The following is a 16,741-nucleotide window of genomic DNA, read 5'->3' on the forward strand; positions in this document are numbered from 1 at the left end:
TCCCGCAAGGCATCGCTTGGTGCATCCCGTGAGCCCTCCCTCCCTTGTGCCCAGCGTGTCTGTGTGCGTCCCCGCGGCTGATGGGTCTTGTTCCCTGGAAAAGGGCCCATCGTGGAGAGGAGAGGGCTTTTGGCCACGGTGAACGTGTTGTGGGGGCCTAGGCCGCGGTGTCCCTGCTGTCACCTGCCTGGTGGCACAGGACAGGGACGCTGTGCATCCTGCAAGGCATCGCTTGGTGCATCCCGTGAGCCCTCCTTCCCTTGTGCCCAGCGTGTCTGTGTGCGTCCCCGCGGCTGATGGGTCTTGTTCCCTGGAAAAGGGCCCATCGTGGAGAGGAGAGGGCTTTTGGCCACGGTGAACGTGTTGTGGGGGCCAGGCCAGGCCCTTTGCTGTCTGCTGGGCTGTGCAGCCCCGTGGAGGAGCTGGGCATCCTCCGTCTCTGCCTCCCTGGAGCAAAGGGCTTTCTGGCTCCCAGCTCCCATGGGGATGGCTCCCATCATCCTGTCCAGCTTCTCCGTGTCTGCAGGATCGGGGATGGAGGTGGCTGCTGGGGATCTCAGGGCATCCTTAGAATCATAGAATCATAGAATCATTGAGGTTGGAAAAGACCTCTAAGATCATCGAGTCCAACCGTCAACCCAACACCCCCATGCCCACTAAACCATGTCCCTAAGCGCCTCATCTACTCATCTTTTAAATACCTCCAGGGATGGGGACTCAACCACTTCCCTGGGCAGCCTGTTCCAACGTTTAACCCCTCAGTAAGACAGTTGTTCGTGAGGTCCAATCTAGCCCTCCCCGGGCAGGTGGAGGGGGCTTGAAGCCCCTTGAAGGGCTGGACTTGGCTGAGGTTTGTGTGAGCACAGCCTGGGCTCCCGGGGACCAGCAATGGGGCCAGAGACAGGAACAGGCTGCGGGGCTGGGGCACGGTGAGCCGGGCTGCTGCGGGAGATGGGACATCACGAAGGCTTTGTGGACTCAGGGCAGTTGCCTGTGTTGCAGCCCTCTCCTCAAGATGATTCGGGTTTGGATGGTCAGAGTTGAACTGTCTTTAGCCCCAAGGATATGGGGGACTGTGCCAAGCTCTGAGATGGCATTTCGTAAAACCAGGGTCCTGGGAGAGGAGGAGGGGGAGTGGTGAGGAGTCGGCTCTGGAGTCACCATGTGCCAGCACTGGCTCCGTGATGAGCTCCCGGGCTGCGAGGGCTGTGCCGGGTGCTGACGTGTCCCTTCCTCCCTTGCAGGCTTGCCGCGATTTCCTGGACTTAGCCGAAACTCACAGCCGAAAATGGCAGCGGGTGCTGCAGTATGAGCGGGAGCAGAGGATCCGGCTGGAGGAGACCATCGAGCAGTTAGCCAAGCAGCACAACAGCTTGGAGCGAGCCTGCCGCGGAGCCCCTGGCCTGTCCTCCAGCAGCACCGGCATCACCAGCACCGCCAAGGGTGAGTGCCGGCAGGCCGGGCCGCAGGGCTGGGGCTGGGTGTCGTTCCGGGGGCAGAGCCCTGCAGGAAGCCCCAGGATGGATGGGGGCTTTCTGTTCGGTTGTTCCTAGCAAGTCGGCAGGGATGGGAGGGATGCACAAGGCAATGCCCTGTATGCCCGTGATTTTTTTTTTTAATGGATCCCATTATGCCATAATTGTCCTGCTGCTCCTTGCTTGGGGACTTGCATGTCCCCAAGATACGGATGCAGGAGAGGGCTGTGTCCCCAGCTTGCTCGTGCTGTTTCAGAATATTTCAGTAGCTTTAACCCTCACCGTCGGGCACATCTCTGGCTGCTGCAGGGCAGCCACGGTGCTCGGAGGAAGCCCAGGGTCCCCTGGCGCTGCCGAGTTCCCGGCTGCGCAGGGTGGCGGTGGCACAGCCAAGGCTCATTTGCTGGTCGCAAGAGTTCCTGGGCAATAAAATCTTAACAGCTTTGCATATACGTGCCAAATCTCCTTCCCTGCGGGAGGCATTAGTTACAGCCTGGTAGCCAAAACCTGCAAATAATGCCTTGTCTTCTTTTTAAAGGATATATAGACTCAAGGGAGAGAACAGTGGCTGTTGCGGGGGGTGATGGCAGTGCCAGGCACTGCCCTCATTTTTGTATGGCCTCAAGGAAATGGCCTCAGGTTGTGCCAGGGGAGGTTTAGATTGGATATTAGGAAAAATTTCTTCACCGAAAGGGTTGTCAAGCATTGGAACAGGCTGCGCAGGGAAGTGGTTGAGTCACCATCCCTGGAGGTATTTAGGGACACGATTTAGTGGCGCTTAGGGACACGGTTTAGTGGTGTACTTGGCAGTGCTAGGTTTACAGTTGGACTCGATGATCTTAAGGATCTTTTCCAACCTCAATGATTCTGTGATTCTGTGGCGCAGCTGGGGAGGGCAGGGGGGAAATTGCTGTAGGGACAGGCACAAATCCGTTCCGGCCCCATCACAAGGGGTGACCCTGCTCCTTTAGAGGAGCGTGGGAACGATGCGGGGAAGGAGGTTGCCAAACCCTGCCAGGAAGCCGAGCCAACTGCTGAGCTGGACGGGCCGCTGCGGCAAGATAGCTGGAGCCGGGGTGGCTGTTCTGGTCCTTCCACGTGGCCTCGGCAGCGCTGTGTTGGACACCTGCGGCATCCCCCTTGCTGGAGCAGCAGTACCACCCAGAGGCCCCGAGAGAGGTGGTCAGCTCTGCCGTGTGCCCTGCACCATCGTGGCTGCTCGACTGCTCGGCGCGGCTGCTCGAGCGGTGGTTTTGTGGCAGAGTGGTGAAGCCTGCGGTGAGGCTGCGCTCGGGGAGCAGCGCGGCAAGGGCAGGAGCAGGGAAGCTGCACCAGGTCTCAAAAGTCACCGCAATTTGTGTCTGCTCCTGGCTTTGTAGTGATCTCTTCCACTGCAGCAGGGAAGAGAAATGTTTATAAGCATGGGGCTGGAAAACCCAACAGCCGGGAAGTCTCTCTGAGCATCACCTGAAACACGTGACTTTTTTTTTCCCGTTTTAATCCAAACCAGATTTCCCGGCAGATGGGGCGGTGCCGGAGTGGCAGCCGTGTTAGACGTGGTTGGGTGTGTGAGTCGCGTGTGTGTCTGGCTCAGGCAGTCTGGTGGTATTTTTGGAGGTGCTCCCGAGCACGGCAGGGAAGCCTTGAGTGCCTGGATTGGGGAGCAGGACATGCACTGCCAGGGCACATCCTTGCTTTTAGGAGCTGGAAAATCGGTACGGCATCCTCTTGTCATGGAGTGGGATGGAGAGGAGTGGGACAAGCTGTAAAGAGAGACGGCACTGGAGGGGACATGGCAGGAGGAGGGTGGGCTCTGGGGACAGACTTGTGCTTGATAGGTTCAGAAGGGGACAGGGGGACCGGCAGCACCCGAGCATCTCAAACCCTTTGTGCCAACAGGGAGCGTGCAGTCTGCCAAAGGAGAGGCCAGTGATGAAGATGAAGAGACGGAGTATTTTGATGCCATGGAGGATGCACCAGCTTTTATCACTGTAACCGCAGACCCCAAGCACCACAGGTACGAGCCCCCACCCCAGGGCCACGCGTTGCATGGTGCAGTCTGGTGAAACCTGCTGTGAGTGCGGGAAGACCAGGGGAGAGACGGTTTGCCCGGTGTTGTGCTTGGGCTTGAGAGCAGTATCCTTTCCCGCGGAGGGTTATTCTGTGTGCATGTCCCCCAGCAAACGGGCTGCCTCTGCCCAGGGCTCTGTACTGTGCCCGTCTGCTCTTGCATTCCTGGAGCGAGCGAGGCTGAGGATGGCCCCAGCTATAGCGAAGCAGGCGAGGAAGGGCAGGCGTCAAGCCTGCGCTGCGGTAAGCTGAGTCCACTTTTCCAGCAGCTGATGTGGGCTCGAGGGGAGCCTGGACAGGGACTTGGAGGGAGATCCCTTGGAGCACTGGGCAGAAGTGGGGAGTACTGTGCCTTCGTCTGCCTTGACCTGCTCTTATACCTCCCTGGGTGGCTGGAGGCGCCTGTGGTCTGGACCACAGTCACGCGGCTGGGCTCGCTGGCAAACGCAGAGGCTCTCAGTCACCAGGCTGGGACACCCCCTCCCAACCCCTGCGCACGGCCTCCGTCACCCTGTGCCTTCCTGGCAGCGCCCTGGGGTGGTGCAGGGAGATGCTCCGGGTGATGGTGGCTGTGCTGCACCGACCCTGGCTCTTCTTTCCTCTTCTCTGCCCTTGCTCGTGTTTTGCAGTTGGTACTTTCTTCCCCGCAGGCGTTCGGGCAGTAACCTGAGTGGGGCCAGCGAGGGCCACCCTGAGGACTGGAACCTGGAGGACAGCGTGAGTTGGCTGGGCAGAGCGGGAGGGATGGTCCCGGCGGGATGAAACCAGGGGAGAGGAGTAGGAGAGGAGGAGGTTGTTGGAGACGCTCTCCATCCGTGTCCTTCCTGCGCCTCCGGGATGGAGCAGAGTTGGTTGCTCTGTGAGCCACAGTGGGGGGACAGATGTCAGCGGTCTTACAGCAGCACCCCAAGCACCCTCCTAAGGGAAGCAGGAAAGTGTTGGGGGCAATTGCACTGTTATTTCCCCCACGCCCTGGAGAATAGGCTTCCAGCGATGCTCCCCAGCACAAGCGCACGCAGTGTCTCCTGAGCTGTGGTTGCTGCTCCCGGGAGCGTTTGGGTCATGCTGGGTGAGTCCAACTTAGACCTGTCTTTCTTCTGTTGCTTCCACAGGTCTTTGAAAGCTCAAATCAAAGCAGCTACAATGAGTCCACTTGCAAAGATCTCCTGCCGAAGAAAAGGAGACGGACTCGCATCCCCGACAAACCCAACTACAGCCTTAACCTCTGGAGCATCATGAAGAACTGCATCGGCAAAGAGCTCTCCAAGATCCCCATGCCTGTAAGTGAGCGTGTCCCAGGCGCTGAGGGCCGGCGGAGAGGGTGCTGCCGTGATGCTGGTGTTGAGGGTTTAGTTTGGGCATGGCTCTTGGCTGTGCAAAGGATTTCGATTACGGCTCCAGGTGGTCCTGCCAGGTGCTGTGGTAGCGCAGCAGCCCTGAGCGGGGCAGGAGCGTGTCACCAGCTGCCAACCCTGTCCTGGGGGAATGGCTTCTGCACTGGCAGAGCCCTCTGAAACCACCTCACTATTCTCCCCAGCCCTGTGATGCAGCACTGATGTGTCCTTGCTGCTCAGCTCTGCTGGCTCTAAGCCCTATGTTTTTCCCTGCAATTTATTTGCCCCTTGAAATCATCCGCTTGCTGCCAGCGAGCCAGCACAGCCAGAAAGCTGAACCAGCCAGGCAGGAGGAGGCTGTCCTCAGGGGCACGGAGCTGTAGTGCTAATTGCTTTGTGGTAAATGGCTCTGATGTCGTGGCTGTTACATTAGGGACTATTTGAATTGGGTCGGCTCTTTCTTTGGGACTGATCCCTTCTCCTGTGCTGGCTGTGGAGAGCCCTGGAGTGCCCATGCCCCTGGCAGCTTGCTCGCATGAGTGCCAGGGTGAGCTGGGGCAGAGGGGACATTGCCCGAGTGTCCTCTACAAATCCAGCCGGTGCCGAGGCAAGGAGAGAACCAGGACACCTTGAATCCTTGAGGATTCAAGTGTCTCACCCAGGGGCTAGAAGAAGAGACCTTGTTGCTGATCATGCTTTCCCCAGCGTGCATCCTGGGGACATGATGCTCGGAGAGCAGCCCCACTTGCACCGACAGCACGGCAGGGCCTTGTTTCACCCCAGGGACCCAGAGTACCTTTATTTTCCTTGCAAAGAGCAGCCTTTTAGTGAAGGAGGTGCCGTGGGGACAATTTACAGCACCGCTGGGTGCTGCTGGGTTTGTTCCTTGGGGCGAAAGGCTTCCTGTGGATGGTCAGAGGAGAGGGTTTGCTGGCAGGGGTCTGTCTGGAGGAAGCCCCCTCGCATGGGCTGCCACAGAGGGTAAGTGCATTTAATTCTTGCAGACAAATAACCCTGTGCCTCATATACCCGGACAAAATGCTGCCTACACCAAAGCTCCCCCAAAACCACAGCCCTTTTTTTCAGAGCAAACCAGCCCTTTCCAGGCTGCTGGTTCTCTAGCAGGTCTTCACCAGCCCAGTGAGCGGCATGGATGGGACTGGGTGTCATCGTAAGGAATCCGTCTCCCCAAAACGACGAAGTCCTGGCAAGCTTGGGAGAGCTGTGAAACAGCTGGGGGTGACTGGGGTCTATTGTGGCACTGACTGGAGCAAAAGTAGCCCAGCAAAGTGTGATCTGTAGCCCTGGAGCCGTATTCGGGGTCCTTCCTTTGCTGGGTAAAGGGGAAGGAGCATGTTACAGGGGCTTGGATGCTGAATTGATTATATTTCGTCTCTTCTTAAAGCAGTGCCTGACGCTCTCTGAGTAAAAGCGATGAGTTTGTCTCCTCCTTGTGCTATTTCCAGCCGAGATATACAGCCCAGTGCCGTCTGTTAGCATTTCTGCAGCAACATCAATATCAGATAAAGGCGTGATGGGTACAGAAATAAGCTCAGGACATGAAATACCAGCAGCTGCCGGTGCCTGGAGGGAGGAAATTTATACCTTCCCTATCAATCATTATCATTCCGGGAGCTGCTAAAGCCGAGTCCAAACCCGAGAGCAATATGTTCTGCTTGCACAGCAGCCCCCGGTGCCGACTCGGGGGATGTAATTACTCTGTCCCTCGCTGGGGCCAGTGGATCTGGTTTCCCAGCACTGCTGTCTCTGTAAACTATTCGAGAGAGCTATGGGTTGTAAAGAAGGGGCTCAGCCCTGCGTCAGCTGCTCGCTGTCAGCTCCTCTCTCTGGATATCTGTACAGATACAGAGGCAGGGAGGTGCTTTGCACCCCGCAAGCTCAGCCGCACACAGCATTTCTTTGGGAGATTCACCCCATGAACAAGCAGCCTGTGGTAAGGCATCAGGGGGCAATTTAATCTCCTTTAAACAGCCGTTTAAATTCTGTCTCCGTAGTATGTGCGCTTGGAGTGCAGGAAAAGCCAGCAGCTCTGTGAATCGAGACGGAGCTGCTGAATGAGGGCTTTCAAGCTGACGTTGCGGTAAACGGAGCGAAGGAGGAGGAGAAGGAAGCAGAGCAGCTGGCTTGGGGAGGGCTGTTTGGAAACGTGGTTAATTATAGTACAAACTGTTGGTGAGCCTGTTGTGCGCACGGAGCGATGGGAGTTTCTCCCTCCACGCGCTTCACCTGATTCTTGGCAAATTAGAAGCATTTCCGAGACTCCGTCCCCTTCCTGGGTGACGTGATGGACTGAAAACCCGCTCCTTAATTTTCCCTCTGAGTGAACAAACCTGCATCATTGAAAAGGAAGAAAACAGCTTTAGGGATTTTGCGTTTCGGGTGGGTTCACCGTCCTTCCTCTGTGGAAGGGTTTTGCTTTGCTGTTGCCCGAGCGGTGCCGGTGGAGAGGATGCAGCTGCCGGCTTTGTTCTCGTGCCGCCTGCGTCTCTCCCAAGAGTTATCTCAAGCCGGCTGTGATTTGCTTTTTTCTGTGGATGTGATGCTGCCCTTTCTGCACAGCTCTTTCTTTCTCGGATGCTGTAAGATCCCTGCTACTTAAATCCCCGAGTGGAACTATCTGGGGTTTGTTTTCTTTAGTGTGAAATATGTAACTTGGCTTACAGAAGTGGTTCTCCCATCCTTCAACCATCTGCTCCTTCTAAGATATATTTCTTTGTTCTGAACTGAAAGTAAAAAGTGAATTTCACATGGTTTTGAGGCAGAAGACCTTCTGAGACAAAGTATCTCCGTCTTCCTTTCAATTATTTTTATATTTCAACACTTTTCAGAACGAAAAATATTGCTAAAATCAATCGTTTGTTTTTTTCCCAGAGGTGTTTGCAGCCTGTCCAACCTGGCAACATTTTCTAATTGACAAAGCAATGACTTGGGGCTGGAAATACGACCCATTCGGGCTCTCCCAGGACAGAGCTTCCCCTCCGCTCCCTGCCCCACGGGGCATTGCTGCCACCGCTGCCTGTACCTCTCACATGCAGTTCGGGTGCTGTCGTGGAGCTGCAGTCCCAGGAGCAGGGAGACTCCAAAATGGGGCTTTTCAAGGTTTTCTGAGCAACTGGGCTGCAGCCCAGCGTGGGGATGGCTTTGCCAGGAGGTGATGGAGGGCAGCCTGGGGAACAGCACATCTCTGCCCCACATCATCGCCTCTTGCTCATGGCTGGTGGAATGCTGGCCGGGAGGCAGGAGGGAGCTGGTTTCGCTGCTGAGGCTCATTTTGGGGGTCACTGGTGCTCCATCACTGGAGCAAGGTGATACCTGGGACGATATCTGGTTAGCTCGTGGGGCTGCCGGCTCACTGCTACACCTCTTCTCAGCTGGGAACTTCGAAGCCTTCACGCTCTTGTGGTACAGTTCAGGGAGCATGGCAAAGCATGCATTTCTTGCTTTTATTTAACGTTTGGGTGATGCTGCGGAGGCAGCGTGCAGGCAGTGTGCCTTGGCCCATCCAGCCCCGTGCCGTGAGCTGCCCAGCGGGGTTGCTGCTTTGGTTCAGCAGTTTCCATCCGCCCTGGATCCCTGAATCTTGGGGTGCATCGCACTGTGCTCGGAGAGCTAAACGTGTGGGATGCCGGTGGTTAGCAGGGCACTGTGCTGGGAGAAAAAGGCAAAGGGTGAAGTGCCCGGCTTGGCATCGCTCTTGCTTTGCTAACCCTTACTTGTTCCCCTCCAGGTAAACTTCAATGAGCCGCTCTCCATGCTGCAGAGGCTGACGGAGGACCTGGAGTACCACGAGCTGCTGGACAAAGCAGTCAAGTGCGAGAGCTCTCCAGGTAAACTTCAATGAGCCGCTCTCCATGCTGCAGAGGCTGACGGAGGACCTGTGGAGTACCAAGCTGCTGGACAAAGCAGTCAAGTGCGAGAGCTCCACGGAGCAGATGTGCTTCGTTGCTGCATTTTCAGTGTCTTCCTACTCGACGACTGTCCACCGCACCGCAAAGCCATTCAACCCGCTGCTGGGGGAAACCTATGAGCTCGACCGGCTGGAGGAGTTTGGCTTCCGTTCCCTGTGCGAGCAGGTGAGCTGGGGTCTGTGGAGGGGCTCTGCGTGTCTGCCCCGCTGCTCGTGTCCAGCCAAAGCAGCCCTTCCCTGAAGGAGACCCAGCACCTCCTTGCACTGAGCCTTCCTCGGGGCTGAGACAGCCAGCAAATTCCCGTTGGCATTGGCAGAAGCAGCAGCGGACACAGCCCAAGCCATTTTTCAGAAGCAGGAGGACAGCGTGCCTGTCCCAGCGTGGCAGAGCAGGAGGTGGGGAAGAAGGGGAGGAGAAAGATGTCCGTCACCCTGCTGGGTCTCCTGGCAGCCTGCCTGGGGCTGGGGTTGCTGTCACATCTCAACACTTGAGCAGAAAGGCAGAAGGTCTCCTCACCCGAGCTCCCTCCTAGCCATGTCAGTGATGCCTGTGAGCTCTGGTGCAGTTCCTCCCTGTTTCAGGGTGTCTTTGGGCCAGAGGGTGTCTCGCGGTCTCGTTTCTTTCTTGTTGGACTGAAAATTTTTAGTTTCAGAGCCTGGGGGCAACCCGAGAACCTCTGACAGCCCCATACTCTAACCACAGAGCGCTTTTGGCATGCATCGGTCAAAGAGCAGGTCTTAATTAAAAACCTGGAGCACTTAATGAGTTGCGACCTATAAAGAAAATCAACTGTTTAATATTTAGCACACTTGGCTGGCCCATCCTGGATTCCTGGGGATGGATGGAGCCAATTATCACCCCTTGCAGGCAGGACATTGCATTGGTGGGGGCTCTGTGTTCTCCAGGGGGTGGCTGTGCTGCCTCAGGGGCAGAGCGACCGTCGTGTCTTTCAGTGTTCAGAAGCATCAAACAAAATCACAGATCTCTGTCACTCTGCAGAGGCTGATGCAGGTCCAAGATCTGCAGAGCCTTTCAGCAGACTGTGCCCCCGAGCCCTGTGGGCTTTTTGGGGGGATGTTGCATGGGAAAAGGGTCTTGCTGCTAATCCGGGCATGCCGTGCTGTGGTACGTGATGCTCACAGCAGATGTCGGACATGTGGATGGGGTGCGCTGGAAATAAGCAGTGAGGAGGCTCAGGCTTGTACCAGCATCCCTGTGTTCCCCTGACGAGGTTTAGCTTGTCTCTGTCCCTCATCATCATCTTCTCCAAGTCACGGCCCTTCGTACCCAGGTTTGGAGCAGCCACTGTAGCGGGTGCCAGGCTCTGCCATCAGCTTCTCGCAGGACACATAGGTGCAGGCAAAACCCTGCCATGGTAATTGGTGCCCAAGCTTGGGAGACTCTTGCAAACCTCTGGCCTGAGGCAGGGCGGCACCTCCTGTCACATCCCGTCTCTCTCGGCTGCGCTGCTCTGGGCAGTGACGTTGAACAGGCTTTGTGGGCTCTCCTGGAAATGTGGCCCCTTGCCTGTGACAAAAGGAAAGGTGCTTCAGCAGATAATCTCCAGGATTTGTGTCTCTGCTGTCTCTTCGCGCCATCCAAAGCTGCATGCCCGATGTCAGCCAGCTTTGATCGTCCCCAGTGATGCCCATATGGTCTGTCCCAGCCTTGGGAGCTCGTGCCCTGGGCTGCAGCGAGCCAGGACACTGCTGACCAGAGTCTAATGAGCTATGGCTGCGAACGTGCCTCCCCTTCCTGCTCTGCCCAGCGCCTTTCCTGCTCCTGGGAGGCAGATCAGAGGTGGCAGCATCCCTCCAGGCATCCCCCGGCACTTTGCTGTGGACATCGTAGAGCTCAGGTTCATCACAGCATCACACCTTCACCTCAGCAGCATCACACCTTCACCTCCCCTCGCCCGGCAGCGATTCCCCCATCCTGCCGCACAGCCAAATTCCCCAGCTGGCTTTATGCACAGCAGAGAGAAATTAGGGGTCACTGTTCTCCAACACCTCCCTGGTACCCCGACTCCCTGGGCTGTCACCCTGCTCAGCCTGGTGTTCTAGGAAGCAGATGATTCCTTACCAGGATGCTTGATCCATCCCTTAGCCAGCAACACCCCTCATCCTCCCGGGGTACGGTCAGAACAACAGGTTGGGTTTATTACCCTTACTCGGGCTGTGGTGATGAAGCCCAGCGCTGCCCGTCAGGTACCGCCACACATCCCCGACCACATCACTCCCACACCTTGCCATCCCTTTTCTCATTCCTTCACTCTCCTTTTTACAACCCTCCTTCCTCCATCCCTGTCCCCTCCCGAATAAATAACCTGCCCTGAATTACTTTTTCTGGTTGGTCCTGGTTTTCCTACGTCTGTACCCAAATTTGGTATTTCTGACACCTCCACATCAGCTGAGCCACAAGCCAGGCTGAACCCCTGGGCGCAGCCCTCCTGCCTGGTCCTTGAGTCCCTCCCTCGCTGGCACGGTGTGTGAGATATATCCAAAATTACAAATTGTTGTAACTCGGAGCAAACCTGCTCCGCTGCAGTGCTCTGAAGCCTTCGGTCCATGAGCAGAGCCTCTAAATCTCCCTCCTGCAGCCATCTCAGAGGGCACATTCGGCGACAGCGTGGCTTTGCACCAGCACAGCATTGGCAGTGCTTCTTGCCCTGGTGCTGCGGTTGGTGCGGGCAGCGTGGGATGGACAAACGGTTCTGTTCCTACTGCTCTGAACTTTCCTTGGATGCTGTGTGTGCTGCTCAGCCTGCCGATGCGCTTAGCAAAGCATTGATAATCTTGTGCCTGAAATCCAGTTATCCAGATAGGATTTTCTCCTGCTGGTGACAGTGGGATTTAATGGAGAGGTTTTTGCTCTGCTCACGTTTGTAATCCAGTAGCTCGGGGCGCTCAGCCTGTAATTACGTCGGTGCAAATAATCTCTGAACTCGGTGGCGTGGCTGTCGGGGCTCGGTGGTTGGCGGGTTCCCGGTGATGGGCGCCGTGTGCTGTGCCGGAGCGCCGTAGGTCGGCTGGGTGAGACCCCGTGTGAGGGCAGAGCCTGCTGGCTGGGATATCCTGCTCCCACCTTGTTTTTGGACAGCTTTTCCAGTGCAGGGGAACATGAGCACCGTCCTTTTACAAGTCATCCCTGGGGACAGAGGATGTCGTATCTGTTTTTCCAGCCCAGCGTGTCTGTAGGGGCAAAGCCGAAGTCTTGGCTGGGCAGGTCCATGTGTCTCGGACAACTTGGGGACCTGTGTCCCCCGGGAGTTTCCAGGCAGAGCAGTGGGAGCCGCTGCTGGTAGGAGAGGTGCTGTTACACTGGGATTACTGGGGATCTGGGCTGGGTTTTGGTTCATCCCTGTTTCTCAACGGGGATCCCTGGAGAGCAGGGCTGTGTCCTGGGGTCACAATACAGCATCGTCTCACAGCGATAGTTGCTCAAGTTAAGTTTTTTACAGCTGATGCTTTGCTAATGAGCTTTAGAAAATCCTGGCAGGAGCTCAGTGCACTTCCACGTGCTGCCGGGGTACCTCATGGGAGGTCATCCCAACGCCCGGGAGAAGATTGGGTGGTTCAGGTCAGCGCAGTGGAGCATCCTCAAGGCCGAAGCTGCTGTGGAGCTATCACCTCTCCTAGGAGTCACGCTGCGATGGCTGAGCGCTTGCCAGGGCTCTCCGCTGCTGGTGGCTGTGACCTTAGGGGCTGTTTCTCCTCTCTCCCAGGTGAGCCACCACCCCCCGGCAGCCGCCCATCACGTCTACTCCAAGCGAGGGTGGACGTTGTGGCAGGAAATCACGATCGCCAGCAAGTTCAGGGGCAAATACCTCTCCATCATGCCACTGGGTAGGTGACTTACGCCGGGAGGATCGGGGCTTGCTTTTTTCGGGGTTTGCTTTTTTCCCTGCACTGCTCATGCAGTTGCCGAGAGGATCGGGGCTTGCTTTTTTCCCTGCACTGCTCATGCAGTACCCCAGAGGTTAAAGCAGCGTGCCGGTCCCTTGGGCTCATGTAGGGCTCACTGAATTCCACCCTGAGCAATGTAGGAGCACAGATTTGTGCTCCCGATCACAGACAACCCTACGATAACTCATCTGCTCTGGAAATGGAAATTATGCCAGCGGCAAAGGAAGACTGCTTTGCTTGCTGCTAGCACGAAAGTGGATGTGCTTTGGAAATATCCTGCTTGCCCATGAATCGATTTCTCCTTAAGTGATATTTAAAGGTTAGCTTGCTGCCTGTTTTAACCCTCTCCCTGGCAGCCAGATGCAATAAGCTGCCTCCTTCCAAGGTTTTATTTGTCTTCTGCCTATCCCTGGGCTGGGCAGCATGCCCGGGGCTGGTCCCAGAGCTGTGCTGGTGCCTGGCTGGTCTCGTGACACTGAAAGTCAACCAGGCAGCATGTTTCTGACCTGCTTTTAAAATCAGTGCTTTTGGGGTAGGGGGGGCAGGAGGAGGGCAGAGGGCCTTGCAGGTAGTGCAGCTCCTTTACTGCAGCAGACCACCGGGCATGCAGCAAGGGGAGGGATGAATCCAGACCCAGCCCTGGCTGGGGGCTGGTGATGGGAGATGCAGGTAGAGGGCCTAGGTCGGCACCAGGGACGAGCGTGATGCTGGGGTGTTGTCGTGCTCCAGGGGAGTGTGCCCGCAGCCCTGCCCGGTCATCTGCCCTCGCTGAGCTCGGGGCTGCTCCTCTCTCCGCAGGCACCATCCACCTCGAGTTTCACTCCAGCGGGAATCACTATGTCTGGAGGAAAGTCACCTCCACTGTTCACAACATCATCGTGGGCAAGCTCTGGATTGACCAGGTCGGTGGCTATGGGTCTGAGGTGATGGGTCCTGCCCGGCCTCGCCTGGCTCTGGGGAAGGGCAAGGTGGGCTGGAAGGGTGCCCTCCTGGGGTGTATGCCAGCGCTGCCTGGTGTCCCCACCATGCTCCTACTGCGATAGGAAGGTGTGCTTCCCCGGCAGGGATTGGGGGGAGGCTTCTTGGAGCTCCTAATGGCTCTTCCCAAGGCCAGCAGCTCCGTGGGGCAGGGTGGTCATGCGCGTGATGGCTTTCGCCCCGCTGCTGGCGAGCCGTGGGGCTGGCGGGGGCAGCCGGTGCGGTGGCTGCAGCCAGAAGTGATGCTGCAGCTGGTGTTGATTTGTACCTGCACTACAACTAACGCCTGATTTGTCTCCTTGCAAAGTCTCTCACTCGCTGTGGTTCTGTGTCTTTCATCTAGTCTGGTGAAATAGAGATTGTTAACCATAAGTCAAAAGATAAATGCCAGCTGAAATTTACCCCCTACAGCTACTTCTCCAGAGATGTCCCCCGAAAGGTACGTATCCAGGTATCTCCCTGCTCCTTCTGGCAGCCTTGCGCGGGGTGAGACCTGGCTCTTCCCTCTAAGCTGGGCTCACGGGGTCCCAGTACTGCAGCCGGCATGAGCCCCAGCACGGGGCCGAGGAGCTGCGCTGGCACCTCTGACGTGAGTCACCAGGGAGGGCTGGGGGGCACCAGCCGTGTCCAAGCAGAGCCCGTGTTTCGGCTCTCCGTGTGCCAGAGCTGGAGCACTGAGACCTGGAAAGGATTTGATGGGCTGGAGACCCACCTGCATGGTCAGGGTGGGCCCACGCTCCCCCTGTGCTGGGCACAGCTGGTGTCTGAGGACATGCAGCTCCAGGTCCAGCTGCTCCGGTTGGGGCACCTGGAGGGTGTTCTGCCCCCCTGCGCCTCTCCCTGTCCTCTGAGTACTTCCAAATGCCACCAGAGCCATCTCCTTCTGCCAGGTGACAGGGGTGGTGAGCGATGCCGATGGTAAAGCCCACTACGTCATGTCCGGCACGTGGGATGAGAAGATGGAGTGCTCCAAGATAGTGCAGAGCAGCCACGGCAGCACCAGCACGGAGGGCAAGCAGAAAACCGTCTACCAGACGCTGTCTCCAAAGGTCCTGTGGAAGAAGTACCCCCTTCCGTGAGTCCCCTCCTCGGCACGGGGTGCTGTGCTCTGGGGTGCAACAGCCAGACGGGGATTAATGGTGTCGCCCTGAGCCCCGTGGGGTGGAGGGGGCTCGTGTGCCCAGCCCTGAGGACACGGGAAGGGGACCAGGACTTGGGTGGCTGCGTGGCTTTTTCTGGGGTGGGAGCACACAGCAGGAGGGGAGAGCAGGTCCCTGCAAGGGGAGGGTGGCTTTGGGGGACCCTTGCAGGTAGGTTTTGGGCAGCCAGGGTTCCTGGTTAGGTTTTTCGGGCTGCTGGCCATGGCAGGGAGATGTGTTGGCTGCTTTGCCTTGCTGGTGAGTCCCTGGCCGTCCTGTCCCACTGGTCACTTCAGCACTCTGGGGACCAACCCTCTCTCGACACTTGCCCACAGCGGGGCTGCTCTCAGACACCACACCAGTCTCCAACCTTTGGTAGCACCAATGGCCGGTCCCTGCTTTGGGGACGCTGCTGGAACGGTCCCCGGTGGAAAGCATCCTCCGCTTGGTGCCACCAGTTCTGCAGTTGGGGATCCAGCAGCTCTTGGGTGAAGCTGTTGCGTGTCTCGGCTGTGCAATACAGCACTCGGAGTTCGTAGGCTTGGCTTTTAGCTTCCCCAGATGGAGCGAACAGAGGAGGGGTCTCTGTTCCCCTCCCACTGAGGCATCATTGGTATCTCCACTTAGAGGGTGGGAGGCAGGGCTCCCCAAAGGACTTCTACGTGTCTGGTTTGGAGTAGCAGGAGCAGCATCAGTGGGGCTGGGGTGAGACGCAAGGACGTGAAGGGCTGGGGAGCTCTGCTCGAGGGAGGCACCACCTCTGCCATCCTGATCAGGGCTCTCCGGCCGCAGGGAGAATGCCGAGAACATGTATTTCTTCTCCGACCTGGCCCTCACCTTGAACGAGCCTGAGGAGCGAGTGGCCCCCACGGACAGCCGGCTGAGACCCGACCAGCGGCTGATGGAGAGCGGCCGCTGGGACGAGGCCAACGTGGAGAAGCAGCGGCTGGAGGAGAAGCAGCGAGCCGTGCGCCGGAGGCGAGAGGCTGAGGCCGTGGAAGCCCTGGAGGAAGGTGAGGTGTTTTGGGATGCCGGCGGGGCAGGGACCTCGCTGTGGGAGGGGGATGCGGCGAAGAAGCCCCGCTGGGTTTGGGGGAAGAAGGAAGGACCCTGCGTCAATTCGGGCGGCTTTGGGATGCCGGCGGGGCAGGGGCTGGCCGCCCCTCTCTGTGGGAGGGGGATGCGGCGAAGAAACCCCGCTGGGTTTGGGGGATGAAGGAAGGACCCTGCGTCAATTCGGGCGGCTTGGGGAAGCACGGGACTCGCCGGGAAAAGCAGCCCTTACCCCCCCTCTTTTCTCCCCGGACAGGCAAGGACTACGAAGGCTATATCCCGCTGTGGTTTGAGCGCAAGGTGGATGCCGTGACGGGGGAGCTGATCTGCGTCTATAAGGGCGGCTACTGGGAAGCCAAGGACAAGCAGGACTGGAGTACGTGCCCTGACATCTTCTGAGCCGCTCTGCTCGCGCCGGGGTGGCCGGCCCCGTGCCTCAATTCACCGGGACAGACAGAGGGACAGTGAGGACACGCTGGCAGCGTCCCGCCAGCAGTTAACAGTGCAAATACATACACAGAGTCAATTCATGCAGAAATTTGAAAAGAAAATCTAAACAGGGATTCCAAACCTATTTTTTTACGCACTAATAAATAGCATCCTTTTTTTTTTTAATGATGGCTTTTTCAGCGACTAATTAGGAACGAGGATACGTGAATCTGGTTCGTTTTTAGCCTAGCATATTTATCTATATAAATTCAGCTATCAGGAGTTGCTGCCTATATCTTTCAGCGCCTTGGCTTTATCGGCTGAGACGTCGACTTCCAAAGATGCTCGCATTGTGGGGATGCCGTGCATTTGTGTGAGCTCTTTTCTTTGACATTATTTTTTTTTCCCCATTTGTGTGTGGACTTTATG

At 57.2% G+C, this 16,741-nt stretch overlaps 1 protein-coding gene across 1 annotated transcript in view; it reads left to right on the forward strand.

The window, feature by feature from the left end:
- OSBP2 (oxysterol binding protein 2) overlaps positions 1-16,732 on the forward strand; it is a 124,520-nt gene extending 107,788 nt beyond the window's left edge. Inside the window, exons 4-14 of the mRNA XM_009280115.2 lie at positions 1,245-1,443; positions 3,375-3,492; positions 4,196-4,262; positions 4,658-4,825; positions 8,728-8,973; positions 12,533-12,653; positions 13,512-13,615; positions 14,035-14,130; positions 14,582-14,766; positions 15,623-15,843; positions 16,140-16,732. Coding sequence (XP_009278390.1) covers positions 1,245-1,443; positions 3,375-3,492; positions 4,196-4,262; positions 4,658-4,825; positions 8,728-8,973; positions 12,533-12,653; positions 13,512-13,615; positions 14,035-14,130; positions 14,582-14,766; positions 15,623-15,843; positions 16,140-16,282 — 1,668 coding nt within the window. The 3' untranslated portion in view covers positions 16,283-16,732. The remainder of the gene's footprint in view (positions 1-1,244; positions 1,444-3,374; positions 3,493-4,195; positions 4,263-4,657; positions 4,826-8,727; positions 8,974-12,532; positions 12,654-13,511; positions 13,616-14,034; positions 14,131-14,581; positions 14,767-15,622; positions 15,844-16,139) is intronic.
- Positions 16,733-16,741: the final 9 nt, after the last annotated feature.

Source organism: Aptenodytes forsteri, unplaced genomic scaffold, assembly GCF_000699145.1.
Source record: "Aptenodytes forsteri isolate BGI_AS27 unplaced genomic scaffold, ASM69914v1 Scaffold196, whole genome shotgun sequence".
Lineage (NCBI taxonomy): Eukaryota > Metazoa > Chordata > Aves > Sphenisciformes > Spheniscidae > Aptenodytes > Aptenodytes forsteri.